The 22323-nt window shown below is 31.2% G+C and overlaps 2 protein-coding genes across 2 annotated transcripts in view; both read right to left on the bottom strand.

The window, feature by feature from the left end:
* LOC145243058 (protocadherin Fat 4-like) overlaps positions 1-22323 on the bottom strand; it is a 186939-nt gene that overhangs the window by 871 nt on the left and 163745 nt on the right. Inside the window, exons 10-11 of the mRNA XM_080106163.1 lie at positions 1026-3441; positions 158-320 (exon numbers count right to left, since the gene is read on the bottom strand). Coding sequence (XP_079962289.1) covers positions 158-320; positions 1026-3441 — 2579 coding nt within the window. The remainder of the gene's footprint in view (positions 1-157; positions 321-1025; positions 3442-22323) is intronic.
* LOC145242034 (protocadherin beta-15-like) overlaps positions 7164-22323 on the bottom strand; it is a 46957-nt gene continuing 31797 nt past the window's right edge. Inside the window, exons 3-4 of the mRNA XM_080104929.1 lie at positions 8162-8324; positions 7164-7555 (exon numbers count right to left, since the gene is read on the bottom strand). Of these exons, the coding sequence (XP_079961055.1) occupies positions 7263-7555; positions 8162-8324 (456 nt within the window). The 3' untranslated portion in view covers positions 7164-7262. The remainder of the gene's footprint in view (positions 7556-8161; positions 8325-22323) is intronic.

Below are 22323 nucleotides of genomic sequence, written 5' to 3'. Positions count from 1 at the left end.
GCAATATCTATGATCACTGACACCACAATTATTTTATATGCATCTATACTATCATTATACAGAAAAATGCTTTTGTGTACTTTCTAATATTGTTTGTGACTAGATAGATTCGGAATACGTCACAGACTAGCCCAGTCTGATATCCCTTACTACATACCTGATACCTCCACACCCCGTCCCATGCCTCCCTCATGCCAGCCATGTCCACTATCAGAGTGTGAAGATTTTGTAGATCTACAGCTATTGTTTGCAGAAGTTGTAATCAAACACTTTTCATGTCTGTCCATGTTTGCGATTTCTGCTATCTCTTCAATACACATCTGTCAAGAGAAAACCAACAATTAGGTTTTTCATGCATGTAAATATATTTTTACTCAATGATTAACCTTTAAAAGTTATTTTCTTATTTTTGATGCATTATCTAGTAATTTATTGTTAGATCTTTCAAATAAAAGAAAAACGCTTTACATTAAATACAAAATTTAAAAAAAAAATTACTAAATTAGACATCATCATTATCAATGCATTCAGTTATTTAAATTAAGTTCATTTATTTTACATTATAATTAATTACATTAAAATCCATGATATTTTAATAGAAAGAAAAAGAAAATAATAATGAAAATTGTCCCACGTTAAAGTTAAAATTTTCTTTTTAAAAATATATATTTGTAAAATTATTCATCCAAATTATTGGACTTTACCATTTCTTTAATTAAAAATGAAGATTTTGAAAATGCATTTATAAAATATAGTTTTGCTTGATTATAATCATAGACAACTATGTAGTCCAAAATTGAAAATAAATAATTAAAAAAGATTATTTAATATTTACAAATAAAGAAAAAAATCCTCCTACTCTAAGAAAAATGTTCTTAAATACACTCGTATATTTAAAAAAAAAAAAACTTAGTATAAATGATAAAAACAGATCCAAATACATTAGTAATACATCAAAGATGAAATTATAATTTTTCAAGACATAAACTTCATGTAAAAATTAGTAAAAATTTTGAAAGACTTACTTGGTTTTTCAAGTCTGTGTTATGAGGTTTTTGTGGTAGACTTCTCTGACCATTACTACATTTGCCACTATCCTGGGACATCTGCCTTTCTTGAATGAAGTGTGCATTTCGAGTTTTGTCTGTATGACTTACAGCTGCATGAACGTCAGGCCAAGAGCTTGTATGGTATGAAGGACACATCAAATGCCTTTGATCATTGGGACATCTATGATGAATATTTATTTCTTCTTCCTGTGTTATATTTCTCCGGTGGCAATATCGAAGAATACAAATTGACATGGAAGCTGTAATTATCACAGATACAGTGACTGAGATCAGTGTGATGATGATAACCAGATTGAAATGTATTTTATCATCGGTTTTTATATGGACTGATTTTGGAACTTCAAACGTTTTATTACTAACAGTCAGTATTAAAAATATAGTGGTTGATGCAGATTGAACTGGGGTACCACTATCCTTGACCACAAACTTTAGATCATATGAGCCAGAGTCTTGTTGAGTGACAGTGCGAGTAAAAGATAAAAGTCCAGTGTATCGATTGATTGTAAATAGTTGTTTATCATTGCCTGAAGTTATTTCATATTTGAGAAAGGCATTCTCACGGCTATCCCTATCAGAAGCTTTTAGAACTGTGATGTTCTTTGTGTGATGTGGATAATAAGAAAGGTCTAATGTATAAGGATTAATGCGAGGAAAAGTAAAATAGGGAGCATTATCATTTTCATCCCTTACATCAACAATAACATCAACTGTGTTATTTAGTGGTGGTATTCCATTATCTTTGACAAGAACTTGGAATTTATAAATATTTTGCATTTCATGATCTATAGAATTTAATGTTGAAATTAATCCATTCCTTTTTATCTGAAAAGGTAAAAACTGTTTATCTTTGGTGAGCAGAGAATAAGTGAGTTCTCCTCCTGCTCCAAGATCTTGATCACTGGCATTAATAAAACCAACTGGAATTTGGGATTTCTGGTTTTCATCAATACTAAATCTGTAAATTTCTCTAAGGAACTGTGGTCTAACATCATTGACATCAACCACTTTTATAGAAAACTCCTTTTTACTGTGCAATGGAGGGGATCCTTTATCATAACAAGTAATGACAATGTCATGAAGGTCTTCAGTTTCTCTATCCACAGGACTCTTCAATATGACTTTATATTTTTTTATTCCAATATTTTGCAATTGAAATTTGTCATGGTGCAGATCACATCTGACTTCTCCATTCTGTCCAACATCATGATCAGTGACCTTTACAAAAGCAATGAAACTACCAACTTCTAGTTCTTCTGAAATGGTAGTTGTATTTGCTGTAAATTCAAAAACAAAATTAATATTTATTGTTGGTGGATTATTTTGTTGACTGATTACATTGATTGAAACTTTTGCTAGAGAGCTCAATGGTGGACTACCTCCATCTATGGCTTCCACATATAAGTTATGAAGCAATTCCTGACCAAGAGAAAACCTTTTATGCAAGAAAATTTCCCCTGTTTCTTTATTCAAATGAAAGTGAGATTTTACTATTTCAGAAGTTTTTAAGCTAAAGTGATAAGATACTTTTCCATTGACTCCTGTATCCAAATCCTTAGCAGACAATATCAAAACAGGTGTAATTCTACTTGGTTCATTATTCATGGATACATTATAGTCCTTTTGAGAAAAGACTGGAGGATTATCATTGACATCAGTGACAGATATGTGGACATTTAAAATACTTTGTTTTGCAGGTAAACCTCCATCTTTAGCTATCACTTGTATCCTAAAGGTATCCTTAGATTCACGATTAAGCTTGTTTTCAAGTATAATGCTTAGATCTGATGTACCATCTACTCTTTCAGAAACAGATAATGTAAATGGCTCATCTCTGTTCTTTTTTAGTTGATATGTTATTTGTGAGTTTAGAAGTCCAACATCTCTATCAATTGCATTTGGAATCGATATTTTTGTTCCTTTACTGTCTCTCTCTGAAAGTTGAATGAATACTTCTTTCTTTGAAAATGTTGGTTGGTGGTCATTGATATCTTGAATTATCACTTTAATTTCTAACAGTTTAATGAAAGATGTTCGTTTTCTCATTGCAATATCTATCATTTTATAACATTCTTTTTCTCGCTTACACATTAGTTCTGCATCAATGATTTGTGTTGTATAAAGTTTTCCTGTATTCTTAGATACTCGAAACAGTTGGCCAGAATCTGACATACCTTGTTGCAGAATGTTAAATGTTATTTGTTCATTGTTCCGATGTGATGCACCATCTATCAAGTGTGTGTCCTTTGAAATGTCTCCCACGAATGTTCCTGGGCTTTGCCCTTCCTTTATATAATAAATCAAATCTGCTGCTTGACCCGTTTGCAAGATTACCAGTAGAATAAATGTTGGCATCAACATGTTGCAATTATTTCTGTTAAAGAAAAGAATTTCAGCATTGTATTCATTCTATTACTAATGAAAATGCATGAAGAATATCAACTAAAAATAGATTGATATGTATTATTATATCAACTTTATATTTTTCTTTAGTGTTTTTATCTAAAAACGAAAAATTATTCTGCAAATATTACTTCTATATTTAATTACATTTGCAGTAATTATCTTAAAAATATATTTCGAATTAGGATTACATTTTATGTAGGAATTTATTTGTCTCAACTTTTTTAAATACATATTCTCTTTTATATATGCTTTCCCTAATATTTTAGCAAGCAAGATATCAAACTTATTTTCGTTTCAACCTCATCATACATTTCAATTTATTGGTATGGTTAATAGACTAGCTTTTCCCTTTCTGCATTATAATAGATTTACTAATGGTTATTTTCTACATAATAGGTACCCTTTTTTACACTTTAAAAAAGTTCATTCATTACAAAGGCCAGTGCATTACATTTATTTTTATTTCTCATTACACCGAAAAATGTAGGAAGTAAATATTTTCATAATTTCCAGCACATATTTCGCTTGTATTCATCAAATTTTTATATATCTGTACAGTTGTATACAACTTTTTATAGGATGAAAAGTTTTTCTTCATGAATCCCATTGCATAATTAATCCATCGTAAAATAAAAATTCGAAGTCTCATGAATGTTTTCCATAGAAAATTATAAATATACTCTTTATAGAAATATATAAAATGCATCAACTCATAAGCGAATATAATACTATGCTTATAACAGTTTTTTTCCAATTTCCTAACAAAATAAATAATTCATTTTATAAAAGTGTAAACTAGCACACGTATTGGATATTCTTTCAATAGTATTTAAAAATTTAAGAATTGCATTATATATATAAAAAGTAATAAAATTAACGAAAAAATCACAAAGAAAATTATCACACTTGTTGATCACCAGAATTAATAGTACACAGTTTATTTTTTTCTATTCATAGACAAATATTTTGCTGATTACATTCACATCATACATATACTAGCAATGTATATTTGCTAAACTTATTGTTTACGTTTATATATATATATATATATATATATATATATATATATATATATATATATATATATATATATATATATATATATGTCAACGTATATATATATATGTCAACGTATATATATATATGTCAACGTATATATGTATATATATGTCAACATATATATATATGTCAATGTATATATATATATATATGTATATATATGTCAATGTATATATATATGTCAACGTATATGTATATATGCATATATATATCAACGTATATATGTATATATATATATATATATATATATATCAACATATATGTAATGTATGTATATATATATTAACATGTATATATATATATATCAACATGTATATGCATATATATGTATATACATACATGTATATATATGTATACACATGCACACACACACAGACACATATATATATACATATACATACATGTATATGCATGTATATATATGTACACACACACACACACACATATATATATATATATACATATATATATATATAACTTTCGAATTAAGATATATATCAGAAATGGTAAGTTCAATACTAAAACTTAATCATAACAAAAGATGCTCAGCACTTCAATTCAATTAGTATTCTTCTATATAAGATTAATATTTCATAAGTTTAAAAAAACGCGTTAGAAGTTATGCTTTCTTTTATTTGAACACTTTTTTATAACAAGAAATTTACATGAAAATATATATGTATGGAACAACTATGACAATAACTCAATGGTTAACTAATCTATAATCAATATACAAATTAGATGGAAGATAGTTTTTTTAATTCATAGTACTAATATTTAAAGTCTACCAAATAATACAAATTGAAGTTCAGGTTATACTTATAACAACATTTTTAGAAATTGCAATAAAAAATATGTAAATTATTTAATACTAAGCGTTTTATAAGTATTAAACTTTTAAATGAAAACGAAATATTAAAAGAAACGAATAATTTTATTCTTTGTCAGTAATTAATAAAAGACAGAAGACAAAATATAACAATCAATGAAATAAAAAAAAAATAACAAAAAGTTAAGAAGTTGATTACATTTATTTGATTCGAAATACTAAAAAATTAAAATGTCAACAGAAGTTTTGGGTAAAATTGTAAAGTGATTTTCAAAAAAGCATTAAAGCCTATAAGATATAAATGGAAGAATAGGTATATTCTACTCTTGTCATAGAGATCTACAGCACACATTCTGCTATTTTAATAGATATTTATTAATAAAATGAAAAACTAAAATGTTAAACTTATCTGACAATACATTATTATAATATGTTGACCAATGTGCATCTATCTGACCATTTGACAATAAAACATTAAAAAAAGTGTAAAAACATTAGCTGCTACTCACCTGTGATGTTAAATCCAGTGGAATCTGTGGTGAGATAAGAAGTACATCCTTGAATAGATGTCTGTTTTTACTACTACTGCTGTGTGACAACATCAATAAGTAAATGTGTATATATGTGTGTGTATGTGTGTTTGTGAGAAAGAGATAGCAGTTTGTTATCCTATCAAGTGTCTTGTGTTTGTAATGGCTGCTCCAGTCACCGGAACTGATTGAATAAAGGCAGGATAGGATCTCTATCGCTACCTTATTTGAACTAGACACCTTATGTGTGTTTGTGTGTTTGAGTATGTCTGCCTGCATGTGTTTGTGTGTTTGCTTGTTCTTGTATGCATGTATATATCCAAACAAGTGTAAGTGTCCAATATAAGCTTTAATAAAATATCTTTTCAAACCATTCCTTGTTCTGGTTATATATATAAATATAGACACTTTCTCCTTAGAGTTAACATATTTTTATTCAATCCATACTAAGACATAATGTTATCATATGCTTGCAGTGTTAAACTATACAAAGTTATTTTTAACCCTCACAATGCCTATTGTTCCACAGCTAAAACTTTAACTACGGCTACATTGATAATATCAGTTGACAATGAGGAAAATTAATTCAGCATTTATTTTACTATTAAGTATGAATTTACTTAAAATCAAGTCTTTTTTATATTTTAATAATATATCTATTTTAAGGTAATAAATAGTAGAATATTTAATTTAATATGTAATAAGATATTTACTTCAAAGCTAACATTTTTAGAGTATAGATTTCAAAATATATAATATCAGTGACAGTGGCAATCTTCTCTAGAAATCAATATCCTGTATATTTACTTATCAATAGAAAATCTAAGTACCACTTCTGGAACAAAGGAAAATCTAGGTCAATGGATATCTTCTCTTTCAATCAATATAACTATAGAAATCATAGCTGCTTTCTCATCTTTCCTGTCACTCTTCCTATCGCCAATTTGTTCCTTTATTTATGGCATTATTGCAGTGCATTGTCAAATTGGTAAGAAAGACAGCCTTAGTAAGAATTATCATAATGCTCTTTTAGAAAATAATAAATATGTAAATAAATATATTTTGATGTGCTCTTTTCTACATGGATATATTTTTATATATTTTATTATAATTTAAATCATTTATAAAACAAGCTTGAACATATGCATTTTATCCATTTTTTTCAAGTATACTTTAGATTTATTTTGGTTTTAATAGAAATTATGGCGCAATTTAGAACAAAATAATGAAGTAAAAACTTTATTGCGCTTACATTTTTTAATGATGTTTTAATTTGAATATTATTTTTTATTGCTTTTCATTTTTAATAGATGTATATTCATAATTCATTTCCTATGTAAATATCTGGATAGATTATTAAATTAAAATATCTTATTTTGATAAATGTGGTACAGGTGGTAATGGTCTTGGATATGAAATACAGCAACTGCTAACTGGTGAAGTTTTTAGCACTGGATGTGATCCAGACGTGCCACTGTCTGTTGTGGCAGTGCTTTTTTCCATCGCCTGTATGTTTTGGCCATTATTTGTTTTGAAGAAACACCTAGGAGTGGCCATGACATCACTGGAGTGACTGATTAACTGTTCTATGGACTTCATATCTCTGCTGTTGAATTGGTCAGTTTGAGGTGAAGGAGAATGACAGTATTGGGATGAGAACTGTTCTGAAAAAGTTAAATGCATGTAAACAATTATTAGGGAGATACATGTATTTCATACTTTAAAAATAGGGTTTAGTGAAATATTATCTAAGCAAAGTTGCCAGAAACAAATAGCATATAAAAATTGATTTTGAGGCATGAATTGTGTACCTTTTTCACATAATACAGAACTTCTCATGAATGATTTCTATTAATCAGTTGTCATACATCAAAGATGACAATTGTTCCTATCGTCTTAGTTAGTATTTTTCACAGACTAATTCTAAATATTTTTGTCTTTGATTAAAATTTACTTGTCATTCTCTTATTTTACATTAACATCAATAATTATCCTTTAATCTACTTGCTGAACATTCCTATGGCTATTTTTTATGTATCTGTCCATTTTATCAATATGCTTACTATTTTAAAGTATTCTAATTATTTTTTTTATTTTTATTGATAATATCTATAATCAGTAAAACAAGACCTATTTAATATATAATTATTTTATGATTATTTACGCAGGAAAAACATTGCTTTTGTTGTTTATTTTCTAATATTGTTTGTGACTAGATAGATTCAGAAAATATCATATACTGGCTTAGTCTGATATCCCTTACTACATACCTGGTACCTCCACACCCCGTCCCATGCCTCCCTCATGCCAGCCATGTCCACTATCAGAGTGTGAAGATTTTGTAGATCTGCAGCTATTGTTTGCAGAAGTTGTAATCAAACACTTTTCATGTCTGTCCATGTTTGCGATTTCTGCTATCTCTTCAATACACATCTGTCAAGAGAAAAACAACAATTAGCTTTTATCATACAATTCTTTTAATATTTGTAAAGTTATATTTTTACTCTATGATAATATTTTTAATGGGTTTTCACTTTTTTCTTGTCTGATGTTTTACCTGAAAAAGAATCATTTAAAAATCTTCCAATTGGCTGCAGTACTAATAGTTTATAATTTATTATGTACTTAACAAATGGCAACATTTCAATATTAAATTACTAGCGGGGGTACCCGGCGTTGCCCGAGTGTTTGTTTCCGGGACGGGGGGGGGGAGTTTTAAAAAATGTTATGGTAGGTAAGTAGGAAGGATCAAACCCGGAGTCATGAGTAAAAGTAGGAAAATAAAGTGTGAAAAAAAAACAAAAAATTGAATTGTCCAGCACGCTAACCACTACGCCACAGAGCACTGCAGCTTAATTTAGTGATTTTAAATAACTTCACATGAAAGAACTACGAAGCCAAACCGGTGTTCTCTTCTCAACTGTTCGTTGTGAACGATCCCCAAACGGTGTTAAGTGGTGGCAGGGGGAGGAGGAATTTATTAGAGAGAAAATATTTTACCACTTCCATTGATCTTAACCGATTTTGGCCGTGACTTCTCAGCAGAAAAAGTATAGAAATCTAAGATTATCGAGGAATTTGAGAAATAATAAGCCTATAACATACCTCAGATATTGTTCTGCCATTTGTGCATATTATATTTGCATGAAATATCTTGATTTTTAATCCTATTAATGTCAAAATCAGACGGGGAAAAAATGAGTTCATTTTATTTATATAGAGAAGAGATAATGAAAATTATTTTTTTTACTAAAATTACCCTGTTATTTAAATTTTTAGACGAGACTAAATCTGTAAAACTAATGTTCAATTTTTTTTTTGGCGTATACTTTTCTTTGCATCAAATTATCATTGTTCCGTTTTCAATACATTGCTAACATTCCCCATATAATACATGTAAACATGCAAGATCCTTCTCTTTTTTTCTTTAGGTCATCATTTTCAGCTACGTTTAAATCTAGTAATTATTTTAAAACTGGAATGAAAAATTAATCTAATTTTGTTAAAAGTTTAATATTAAGTGCATTTGATAGAAAAGAAAGTTATTAGTAACCCTTTTTTTAAATATGCATAAACAACATCATTTAACAACACATTTTATTGAGTGTATACCAACTATGTACTACAATATATCACTGATTCTTTTTTTTTTCATGCTATTAGTGTACTTGACATGTTATTACCAGGAGACAAAATGCATTTTTTTTCTAAAATATAATTTCGTTTTATTACCTATTCAATGTTGTAATAATCATTCACAGTTTTTGAAAAGAATCACTGCTTTGCAACTTACGTTTTAATATATATATATATATATATATATATATATATATATATATATATATATATATATATATATATATATATATATATATATATATATAGGAAATTTATTACTGTGAGTCCAGAACTCATTCTGGACTCACAGTAATAAATTTCCTATATACTGCTCTGACTACACATTGAGCACTCTAGTCCGGTTTTTTCACCACTGGTAAATAAATATATATATATATATATATATATATATATATATATATATATATATATATATATATATATATAATTTAGAGGGGGTTAGAACAGTAGTCCAAAGAGCAGAGTGCATTTAATGTGATAGTAAAATTACTAATTTAATTAAAATACAAGAAAAGAACAGTGCTCATTGTAATTCAGATATATAATAAGCTCAATAGGCAAATATCCTAGAGCTACTTTAATATTGTGTAATGTGATTGATAATTTAACATTCAAATTAGAATTAAAAATTAAAAATCTGTTTCATGAGAAGGAACAACAACAAAGTACATTTATAAGCTACAAGGATTAGGGACAAACAAATTCAACTTGCCTCCTCCCTTGAGGCTCTCATTCACAAATATCCGTGGGCTTAGAACTAACTTAGCTGATGTTGAAGCATTTCTCTTAACAAATACCCCGGATATCTTAGCACTAAGTGAGACTAACCTACACTCCTCCATTCCCTCTAACCACTTTAACATGCCTGGATATCTTCCACTCTGCCGTAAGGACTCTGACAGACATATATGCACGGACTTGGAGTTTACATTCGTAATACCCTTCCCTTGACTAGAGAAACAAACATAGAAACAGATGATCAAGCCTTTATGTGCTTTAGACTAAACATGCAACACAATATTAGCTACTATTATTTTCTCTACCGCTCTCCCTCGACTCAGGACTGCACCATAATAAACAAAGTATCTGACAGCATAGACACGGCACTGTCCCTCGACACTAGCACACAAATACATGTATTTGGTGACTTTAATGTCCACCACAAAAACTGGCTTGGATTCTCTACTTAGACAGATGCAGTGGGCAGCACAACTCATAGCTTCATTATATCTCACTCCCTATCACAAATTGTTACGTTTCCAACCCGTTTCCCTGACCAGGAAGAACAACACGCATCACTTCTAGATCTGTTTTTGACCACAGTTCCCGATGACTGCATAACGAAGGCCCACAGCCCACTCGGGAACGCTGATCATGCAGTGATAATTGTTGAAATTGCCCTAAACTCTAGAGCCAAAACTGAAGAGCCAGTGCTCAAAACAACGAGATATTATAAAAAGGCTGACTGGGAAGCCATCAGGGAACTAATTAGAGATGCCCCATGGAGAAATATTTTCTCTCTCCCTGCTGAACAATGTGCAAACGAGACCACTGACTGGTTCAAAACTGCAATCGAAGCGCATGTTCCCATGCGGAAATTTTATAGTAAGCCCCACTCTCCCCAATGGTTTACGTCGACTTGTGCAACTGTCATTGCTCAAAAGCAGCATACATACCGTAGGTTTAACCGACATAAGTCCAGTTCAAACAGACTGAAGTATATAGAAGCTAGAAATAACGTTAAGAAAGAAATAGCGACAGCTAAGAGAGAATTTACGGAAACCACTAAAAAGCGCATCGAAGCACAAAAACTAGGAACTCGAGACTTCTGGAAAATCAACAACAGTGTAGTAAATAATGGGCAATCAACAATTCCCCCACTAACCAACAATCACGAGGTTGTCTCCTTAGCAACCGACAAGGCTAACATGCTTGCCAGTCGGTTTGCCTCAAACTCTACACTGGACCCTTCCAACCACCCCCTACCTGACTTTCCTATGCGGACAAACGCCACGCTAGACGATCTGAAAACCACCCCTGCTCAGGTGCATGCTATCATAAAAAACCTTGACACCTCAAAAGCATGTGGACCTGATCTCATCCCAGCTGTGCTATTAAAAAAGTGCTCAGCCGAAGTAGCTCCAGTTCTCTCCAAACTCTACAACAAATGCCTTAATGAAGCTTGCTTTCCGGGCTGTTGGAAAACTGCTTCTGTTGTACCAGTATTCAAGAATTCTGGCGAAAGGACAGACCCATCAAATTATCGCCCCATTAGCCTCCTCCCACTTTTTGCCAAAATATTTGAGACCATAATTAACCATGCTCTAGTCCATCATCTTACAGATGCTAAACTACTGACTGACAAACAATATGGATTTAGACAAGCCCGTTCCACAGCAGACATCCTAACTGTGATCTCTGAACGTATATACCATTCACTGGACAAAGCGGGGAGGGCAGAGCGGTAGCTCTAGATATATCTAAGGCTTTTGACAGGGTATGGCATGAGGGTCTCCTCAGGAAGATTAGATCATATGGTATCACTGGTAGAATATTTAACATAATTAAATCCTTCTTAGATAAGAGAAAAATCCAGGTTGTCCTCGACGGTCGTACATCTAAACAATATGATATAAATGCGGGAGTGCCCCAGGGTTCTATCCTTGGACCTCTATTATTCCTGATATTCATAAATGACCTCCCCGACAAAATTGCCTCTGAGATGGGTATATATGCTGATGACACTACACTTTATGGCAGGCATGACAGGAAGACGAATGAACACATTTCTAAAGTAATGGCAGAAACACTCGAGGAAGACCTCCAATCTGTAGTGGAATGGGGATAAAAGTGGTTGGTCACGTTCAATGCTGCCAAGACTAAACTAGTTTCATTCAATAATTACAAAAAACCCTCTCTACCACCCATATCAATGGCCAACGACTCTTTATCTGAGAGTACATCTTTCAAACTCCTTGGCCTAACGTTCACAGGAAACATGAGTTGGAACAATTACATTGAAGGCATTGCCAGGGCCGCTGCAAGAAAGGTGGGCTCTCTCTACCGTGCTAGACAACTACTAACACCCGAAAGTATCCTGTACATCTATAAGGCCACCATTCGCCCATGTATGGAGTATTGCTGCCACATCTGGGCTGGTGCATCTGCTACTAGTCTCTCGCTCCTTGACAAGGTTCAAACCTGATAGGCCCTGAACTGGCATCTAAGCTTCAGCCTCTGTCCCATCGACGAAATGTTGCATCCCTCTGCCTTTTCTACAAGTATTTTAGTGGTGAATGCTCTGATGAACTGCAATCACTTGTGCCCCCACGACGTGAGCACCCTCGACAAACCCGACAGGCTGCTAAATCCCACCCCCACACTGTAGAGATCCCTAGATGTAAAAGATCTTTTTACTCCAATAGTTTCTTCCCCAGAACCGCTAGACTCTGGAATTCCATTCCAGGTCCCTGCTTCCCCAACAGTACTGACGTGCAGAAGTTCAAGTGTAACGTGAACCGACATGTTGCTGCCCAAATCCCTACATAGTACCCCAATAGTTGTTGCCCCTGATAGTAGCCCCCTACACCAAAGTGGCAATTTGCCTTGTTTGGGGTGAAAATGTAATTTAAAAAAAAACAAAAAAAAAAACAATCAACGTCCAAATGAATGCTTTGACAATAATTACGGTTTTCAAAAGGCGAACAATTAAAAGATACATCTGCCTTACTTAAAAATTGCTAAGTTTATGTATGGTGTCTTTTACATATAAAAAAAAACCCACCCAATATTTTACTGATGAGGAGATTTTGTTAAAAAGAAACTATATGTCAAAATTATTGTCCGTGGCTATCACAATAAAAACATCGTTTCCGAAACGACCGTACAAATTATTGACTTTGTTGTTGTTCCTTCTTATCAAACAGATTTTTAATTTTTAATTCTAATTTGAATGTTAAATTATCAATCACATTACTAAATATTAAATATATATATATATATATATATATATATATATATATATATATATATATATACTAGCAGTTCAGCCCGGCTTTGCTTGGGCCCTATGTACTGTTCATAACTTTATGTGCATATGTATATATATATTAAAAAGTTTGACATGTCCAGGTAACCTACATCTAAAATTTTAAGTAATTTAAGGCACAAAATTGGTGGAGGAGTTTGTAAAGTTTTCAACTTTGACCTCTTGGTAGCCAAATTTTCGCCCTGAAACTGATTAAAAAGCCTGCTGCATGTCTGATTTAAAATGTTTAGACCCAAAAGTGGCTGAATAGTTTGCTAGAGACCGCAAAGGTCAAATCTTTTGAACTTTGAGCCCTTGGCAGCTAAATTTTCGACCAAAAACTGATGAAAAAGTTCGCCCTATGTCTGAATACACTTTATGTAAAATTTCAAATGTTTAGACCAAAAGTTGGCTGAGTAATTTGCTAGAGACCGCAGATCAATTTTTTTTAACTTTGACCCCTTAACACTTATTGGTTTGGGCTCAAATCAAATTAACAAGTTTGATCCATGTCCAAGTAACCTACATCTAAAATTTCAAGTGTTTAGACCCAAAATTAGCGAAGGAGTTTGGTAGTGTTTTCAAAGATCAAATCGTTGAACTATGACCCCTTGACAGACAAATTTCTGGCCGAAAACTGATTAAAAATCTCAATACCCCTTATTTCAAACCTCGAGTTTGTAGACTGTAAATTGACAGAGTAGTTTAGTAGGGAAATGTACACACACACAATTTCACTAATATCTATCTATCTATCTATCCATATATATATATATGTATATATATATATATATATATATATATATATATATATAATCACTTGAAATCTTATATTCTAAATCATTTACATAATATTTGCATTGTTATGATAGTGACAGTGATACAATGCTTATACTAGTAGACTTGTCAGTCTGTGTTTCAGTTAAGTTGGAACTTTTAAATTATTCTCACTTAAACCCTTGGAAAATGTATAATTCCATACGACTTCCACAGCTATGAAATACATAGTAGTTAAGATTAGACTCACAAGCAACTATTCCAGAAGAAGGACAACTCTGAAATAACAGTAATATGCTATGAACGGGTTTTCTTGATGGGACTTGGTTATTTATTATTACCCCCATGTTTAAAAGATACTTTGATCTCCCAAGACATACAGTTGCCCCAATGTGGAGAAGATCTTCAGCTTTGTTCTGTAGACACCAAGGATGCTCTTAGCTTGTTTAGGGTCTGGATTTGGTGATAATGAGATTATATATATATGTCTATTTTTGTTATCTGCATGTGCCTCTTGTTTGGTTTAATGTAATGTGAGTGATGAAGGAGTTCTCAAGAGCCTCATTAATCCCAAGACATTAATTCTAAGCTAAACACACTTAAATATAAGCTTCTTGCAAGTGCTGCATGTTTGACCCCATACTAACAAGAGCTTGTTCTCTCGGTAACATGTTGGTACCTATTATAGCTCATGCAGAGTTGAAAGTTCAGTTCCATGACGCTATTGTCACGTTTTAAGGAAGTGCTTGTACAAACGTTCTCTCTCTGTGATTTTGTCTCTGGTATGTTAACACCCATGTTTTCCATAATTGAAGATTGGTCTTGCAATGCTGATTGAATACTTTATCATCGCTTGCTACTTTTCAGATGAATTAGTTCTTTATGTACATGTTAGCCAAGTAATACTCACAAACAGAACATAAAAATTGCTATTAGGATCGTAGTCCTAAGGCAAAAAGGTAGCTCTGTATTGTCTCAATCTCACCTGCTAACAACTGAGGTGACAAACGATGGGGTTTAATCTCAGAGTGACCATCCCTAATAACTTGTTTGCATTAATGTTAACGAATTTAGGGTCGCTGTTGCCTATTACATTCTGAATAGACTTCTCAGTACAGTTGTATATCGGATTTTGATCTAAGATGTTAATATGGCTGTTATTTTTGTTCATATTTCCCAATTAATTCAGAATTTTATGAAATGTTGAGAGGATGTTTGTCTGCTGGTGCCTTTGCATAGGTTGTCTTAGCTTGCTTAAAGAAGGATAAAGCTTCTCCCAGCGCTATGATCCCTAGCTGTTTTAACGTGGCAGAATCCATCATTTATAGTTTCTTCCTCATCTGCTGCTCATCTGCAAATGTGTCAGCATACGTTTTTCTGAGCCAGTAGAAATGCTTGCTTCGATGAGGTAATTTCAAGCTTCAAGATCCATGCATTTTGTCTGTAGCACTATACTGAATTTAGTAGCCAGTGTTTAGATGTTTGACCAGTTGAGCTAAAACTAAACAGAGATCAGAAGCCAAAGAGCTAACATTTTTTTTTAACCATTGTGTTATCACTTATCAATATCAAGAGCCAATGAAGGATAAGGATTAATGAGTCAGAATGAGTATCAGCCAAGAAATGAGGAACATTATGGACGGACAAACATTTATTAAACGTATGAATTGTATTGGATTACTTATGGGGTAGTTTATGACAAGAGTTTGTTGCCGACCCAACCGTAATCAATAGAGAAGCAGGAACCCTTGCAAGGAAACTTTGTTCATGAAAATACTGCTTGACACTAGTCACATCTGTGAATGGCTTACGAAAACGAACCAAAAGTTGGGGCTCAGTTGAAAATAATAATAGAGTAAAGGAAAACTAGCAATGCCTTTGTGAAAAAGGGATATTAAGAAAGAGAAAAAATAATCCCCATTAGATTCAAGAAACGATTTTGAATTCTGTCACAGCTGGAAAGAGTACTCTTCAGTATTCCATCTTAGGACATATCTGATTCTTATATAGATAGAGGATTACCATTGGAGTTAGGTACATTCTGGGGCACTAAATAATGCAACCATTTTTTCAGTGATCTTAGACACAGACTGGATATATGTCTTCTATTTACGATCTAGAGTGAAAGTTAGTCCTAAGAGCTTATAAAAACAAAGAGCTTCTTTAAAGAAAGAACCATATATTTTGAGTGCGGTAAAACAGGCATCTGAGTATTGGTGATAAAAGGAAGGAAGTTTGATTGTTGAAGTGTTAAAAATAACAAACCAATTTTTCCCCAGAGTACCACATTCTTCAGGTCTGAAGATAGAAAATCAGTGAGATCTTGATTACCAGTGCTCTTCAAAGTGCTACTACTTCTCTCATTATTAATTATAAAGGGATATTTCACTTTCGATTCAATTCTCTGCATGTTAATAGACTTTGTGCTATAATAAATTTTACATGTTAATCACAACACTGATTAGCTTAATGACGTTGTCCAGAAATCATTTTACTTAAGATTTGTTTACTTTTAAAACTATGTTATTTTTAATAAATTATTTAAAACAAACTGATTTTGAAAATTAAATTATTATTATTATTATTACAGTATCCTTAACCAAATTGTTATAAAACTATAATTAATTTTGTTAAGATAATATTGTTTTTATTTCTACTCATAAACTTATTGGATCCAAGTAAGCTTATTTGTTTACAAAAAAAAAAAAAAAAAAAAAAAAAAAACGTAATGCATTCTGTTGGATTTAATTTCGTAATTAAATTATTTTTTTAATATGATTATTTAAAAGTTTGTTTTAGTACTTTATCCTATTTCATTTGTTTTTATTTCAATACATAATTGATTAACAGTAAATAATTAAAAAATTCATGTAATTCATGTAGAGGCAAGAAATGTATATGCCCAGACACAAAAATTAGTCATACAATTTTATTGAATTATTTCGCGATGTAAGTAGAATCTTAATGATCGCAATAAAATAATTAAAAGTTATTCCATACGGGAAAAAAATGCAAGTATTAATAAAAACAAAGAGTACAGCAAAATTCACCAAAAGATCTAATTTATCAGCTTGAGATACAAATAAAACTTATGCAATGGAAAAAAAACAACATTTAAACATTTTTCATGTTTGGTATTCCATAAAAAATCATACAAATTAATTTCAAAAAGAAAAGGAAGTTATTCATGACAAGTTAATAACTATTTTAAATCTTTCTATTAAAAAAACACAAAAGAAAAAAAACTCAGATGTGCCTATGTTAACCTATAAATGTTTTAATATACATGAATTAGCATATAATTATTTAAGAATTAATAGAACGTATAAGAGAAAAATAAAATATTTTAAGCTGTTTGACTGAACAACATTTTTATAATAATAGACTGCATGAACGTTTGAACGATTTTGTAAAAAATGTTAACTGAGCAAGGGAGATAATTCCTGGATTTCGAAACGAGTAAGTGCATCAGTTGTCAATTGTACACAACAGAAAATCTTAGCAAGAAAATGAATTTGCTGCCAATTATATTCACTATTATTTTAGTATTAAGATCATTTCATTTATAAGCTTTATGAAGCTTATTTGATCGCTTTCACATAAATAATTGATACGATTTGTAATTTTGCATCAAATCACTAATCACTCCACTGTCATATATATTTTATCAATGTAATCTCGATGCATTACACACTCTCCATCCCTTTACTTACTACAGGGACAAAGTTCAACACAAGGTCATTTGTAATGTGGGTGAATTTAATTTTTCCCCTGAAAGGGACACTCTGGATAGACACAAAAAATACTCTAACAGTGCTATCGGCACCCCCTTATTAGTGAGAGCATCTTAGGGGAAAATATTCATCCTCTTTCTTGATTTAAGAGGAAATACCTGGGAGGATGACCTTCTGAAACTGAACAGATGCTACACTTTTTTCGAGCTTGAATTGTGTGTTTTTTTTTTTTTACTTTTTCATATTTAAATTGATTTAAGTTGATCAGTTGTTTCAGAACAGAAAAATTGCTTAAAACGTTTCTGAATATGATATTGAATTCTACTATATTTTTCTTTTTAATTATGCAGTTTGATTTTTACCAAATTTGGAAAGTTAAATTTAATTATGCTATCATTTAGTTATTACATTTTTAATTGAACTGAATTGTTCTAAAATAATGACTAATTTTTGTCAAGTAATGTTGTTTTATCTCTATTAAATTATTAGATGCAAATAGCTTCCCAGACTAGTACATAATGATTTGCTGATAATTTGAAGCCAATTTAAATAATTTTCTATTAGACAGTTTAAGTGATCCCAAATTCCTTAAGAATGTTGACAGATTACAAAGTATTTCATTCTTTAACTATTAAGAAAAAATAAAAATGAAAAAATTGGTAAGTTTCAGCAAAAATGTATTAGATTAATAATAAAAAATTGATGTAAAATATATTTACGGCAAAAATCCATATCAAAAGAAAATTATTAAAAATTTTTTTAACAAATCCGTTAAAAACTGAAAACTTTAAAATTCTTGAAAAAATATTTATCCCAGTGAAAGTTTGTTCAACATATGTCTCCACATATTGATAAGGGCAAGTATCATCATGAGTGACAGCTAACAATAATGATGGTGAATTGTAAAATTCAATATTAACATTCTATGAAATTTAAATTCTACTTTGCAGGATAAGTAAAAAATCTGCAAAACAATATTTTAAATAATATTTTTGGTTCAAAAACCAACTATCACTGGACAAAATACTTCACACTAAAGCATAAATCTTTAATAATTTCATTTTAAAATTTTACTGTATTCAAAAGAATAATTCAAATTAGTCGGGAAGAAAATAAAATTATTATTAAGTATACAAATAATAAAAAAATTAAAATGACATGTACTAGCTAAAAAAAATAAAAGTCGATTTATTACTTTCTGTATTAATGCATTTGCAAAAAAGGGTTCATATTTGTTTTCCCATTAGTATAACTTGTGTATTTATATGTCTCTAAAATTATTGCTGGTTGTAAGTAAAATAAGTTTTATTGAAAATAGTAGTTAATGCTGTTTTGAATAAATACAAAAGAGCATATTAAAGATGAGTTTTTTTTCTGTTAAAATTACATTTATTAACTTTTTTTTCATAAATTTTAAGTATTCTTCTCCAGAGAAAATTTTATTTGAAATTCTCATAAAACATTCAATATCCATATACATGTGTTTTATCCAAAATTTTGACCATATCTATTGATTTTGTGTAGGAATGTTTGAGAAAATCAATCATTGGTTCAGCAGAAGCATTGGCACCTTTCTATTACAAGTGCATAATCTCTAAACTACGTAGTTTTTATCATTTTATTTGTATTAGGGATTCCTCAGTAGAAAACTATTTTTTGCAATAGAACTCTTGATTCAAAAAGAATCAAAATTATCTTTGTGATAAATATTACAATTATACTTACAATCATCCAACAAGTCGATGTGTCAAGGGTAGCAACCTCTTCGAGATACTGAATGTGTTGCAAATCCAGATGCTGAATTACATTTACTTTAATCACTTTTCTTACTTCTTTATTAGTACTAGAAAATATATATTCCTTCCAGACATATATTTGTGTCAGTAAACGTAATGCTTACTTTGAATTTCTTCATGAATGAACGTGTAGAGGAATCAACATAAATTATATATATATTTAAAAAAAACATCAGAAAGTTAAAAAGGAGATTTGAAAGTTTGTATGACGATAGAGTTGAGTCAAAAATATTTTAGTTTAAGTAAACTCAGCAAATGGCAGTTTCCTGCTAATTGTACGAGTATGAATTATTCAGCTTTTGTGCATTTTTCCCCTGTTTTAAGTAGTGTTTATTTGATGCAAGCTGTGTGTATGTGTTCAAACACTACTCTTGCATAATTTGACCCGAATTCTCGTGAATTCACGTCAAACATGGATCGGGTTTAGTCGCTTTCTTCCAATTCTAATGTCGTCTGCTTCCATTTAGATAGCGCTTTTTCATTGGCTAATCAAACTTCCAAAAAGTCAATTAAAAAAAATGATAAATAAATAATAAAGAATTACCTAATTAGAAAAAAAAGTCACCCTGCCCCCTAAATATCACCTTAAAAATTACTAAAAACATAACAGAAAAAACATTCAATAAATAAAATAAAATGTGGAGTTAAACGTTTCAACATTTTTGAACAACACTCGACAGACACCGATGATTGCCAGTGTCGCCCGATCCATGTTTAACGGGAATTCATGAGAAATCGGGTCAAATTATGCAAGAGTACAAACTATTAAACATTGTTGTTTACTGTTGTGATGATTGATTGAATGCTGGACTGCAAACAAACTGTGTCTATTTCTTATGTAGTGAGAACAAGCTACCAGCAGCTTGGCACCAAATTTTTAAGAGATTAATTTTATTCTATTTTTGCTTTTGGTAGAAATAATTTATGCTCACTCATTGGTTGAAAACTACGAGGCGGAACAATAAAGTTGTCGCCTTAAAGAAAACAACACTACAGCTTTATTTTAAAACTTTTATTGAAAAAAAAATCACTTCAGGTAACTTGATTAGGTAGTAGAGCTGACATTTATTCAATGTAGCCGCCTTCAGCTTCAATCACTGCCTTCAATCACTGATAGAGGTCTGGAACAGGTAGCATGCTTTTTCCACAAATGCCAACGGGAGCTCGGCAAATACTCGGCAGATGGCAGCGATATAGCTGGCTTTGGTGTTGTGGGAGATCATGTTTGTGATGTTCTCAACATATGACTAAACGAAGTAGTCCAGTGGCCTCTGGGGGAGGAGGAAGGCCAGTAGGAGAAGGGTTCAAAGTCGTAGCACTCCTTCTGAAGCCAAGCCTGGGTCTCTTTGGATGCGAGTCGGTGCTGAGTCTTCCTGTCACACCCAGGGTCTGCCAGCTGCCACCTGATTGCACCAGAAGATCATCACACTCTTCAGCACATACAGGTACACTTTGGTGTTGACTTTCAAACCGTCTTCGAAGATATTAGGTGGCATGATGTGACCCTCACTTGAAACCACACTAAAGACCATAACTGTGGCTGAAAACTTTGTTTTCATTACCCTGGGCACGTCCTGTTATTCATGGCAATCCAATGATGCATTTTGAGGGTGCTGGCAATGGTTCTATTGTCATAACTTGGATCGGTAGAGAGCATGAGTTGTACAGTGGCGTATCTCCGATCTCGCTTGATGAACATTGTGTCACTTTCAGACATGATAGAAGGCTCCTATCTCTTTTTGGATTTGTACACAACTGGCCAAATATTAGATGGTTTGCAAAAAAAAAAAACCAAAAAAAAACAAACAAAAAAAAAACGGTTTTATCAAACGGAAATTGGAATCATACCATCTTTTCTAGAGCGACAATTTTATCGTTCCACCCTGTATAATATTCTTCTTTATTTTATCTTACTTGAATTTAGAACTGATTTTTATACAAACTATGCAACTTGTTATTTTTGTTGTTAATTTGTTTCTGTGTTTTCACAAATGCATTGTTGAAAAATACATTTACATCCATAAAATTAATAATAAATAAGATAATCAGTGGATGTTGACACAATATTTGTTTTTAGAATTCTTTTCAATGCTCTTTGCTAAGCGCCAAATTTTTAGATTATCACACGTTTTTTAATTGTTTATTTTCATTAGCAACAACAATTTGATATGCTAGTTCAATTGATCTTTCTGGTTTTGATATTAATGAAATTTCTTTAGATACCTTTACATATTTTGACATTTTTTAGAGGGAAAAGGTATGCATCATACATGTCTGCACAGTATTGTTCTCAGACAAACTCAAAATGTAAATTCTATTTCAAAAAGTAAAACGAAAAAGAGGAAATAATGAAGTTTAGCTGTTATAATCGCTTAAGAAAAAAATTACTACTACAAAATGCCAAACAGTTCAACAAATCAAAAATTAATTGAAAGCACTTCAGAATAAATTATGTTAGT

The sequence above is a fragment of the Euprymna scolopes genome, chromosome 21 (genome assembly GCF_053919585.1).
Source record: "Euprymna scolopes isolate OS-2025 chromosome 21, ASM5391958v1, whole genome shotgun sequence".
NCBI classification, from domain to species: Eukaryota; Metazoa; Mollusca; class Cephalopoda; order Sepiida; family Sepiolidae; genus Euprymna; species Euprymna scolopes.
Note: the sequence above shows the minus strand (reverse complement) of the source record. Positions and strands in the feature narration are given on the sequence as shown.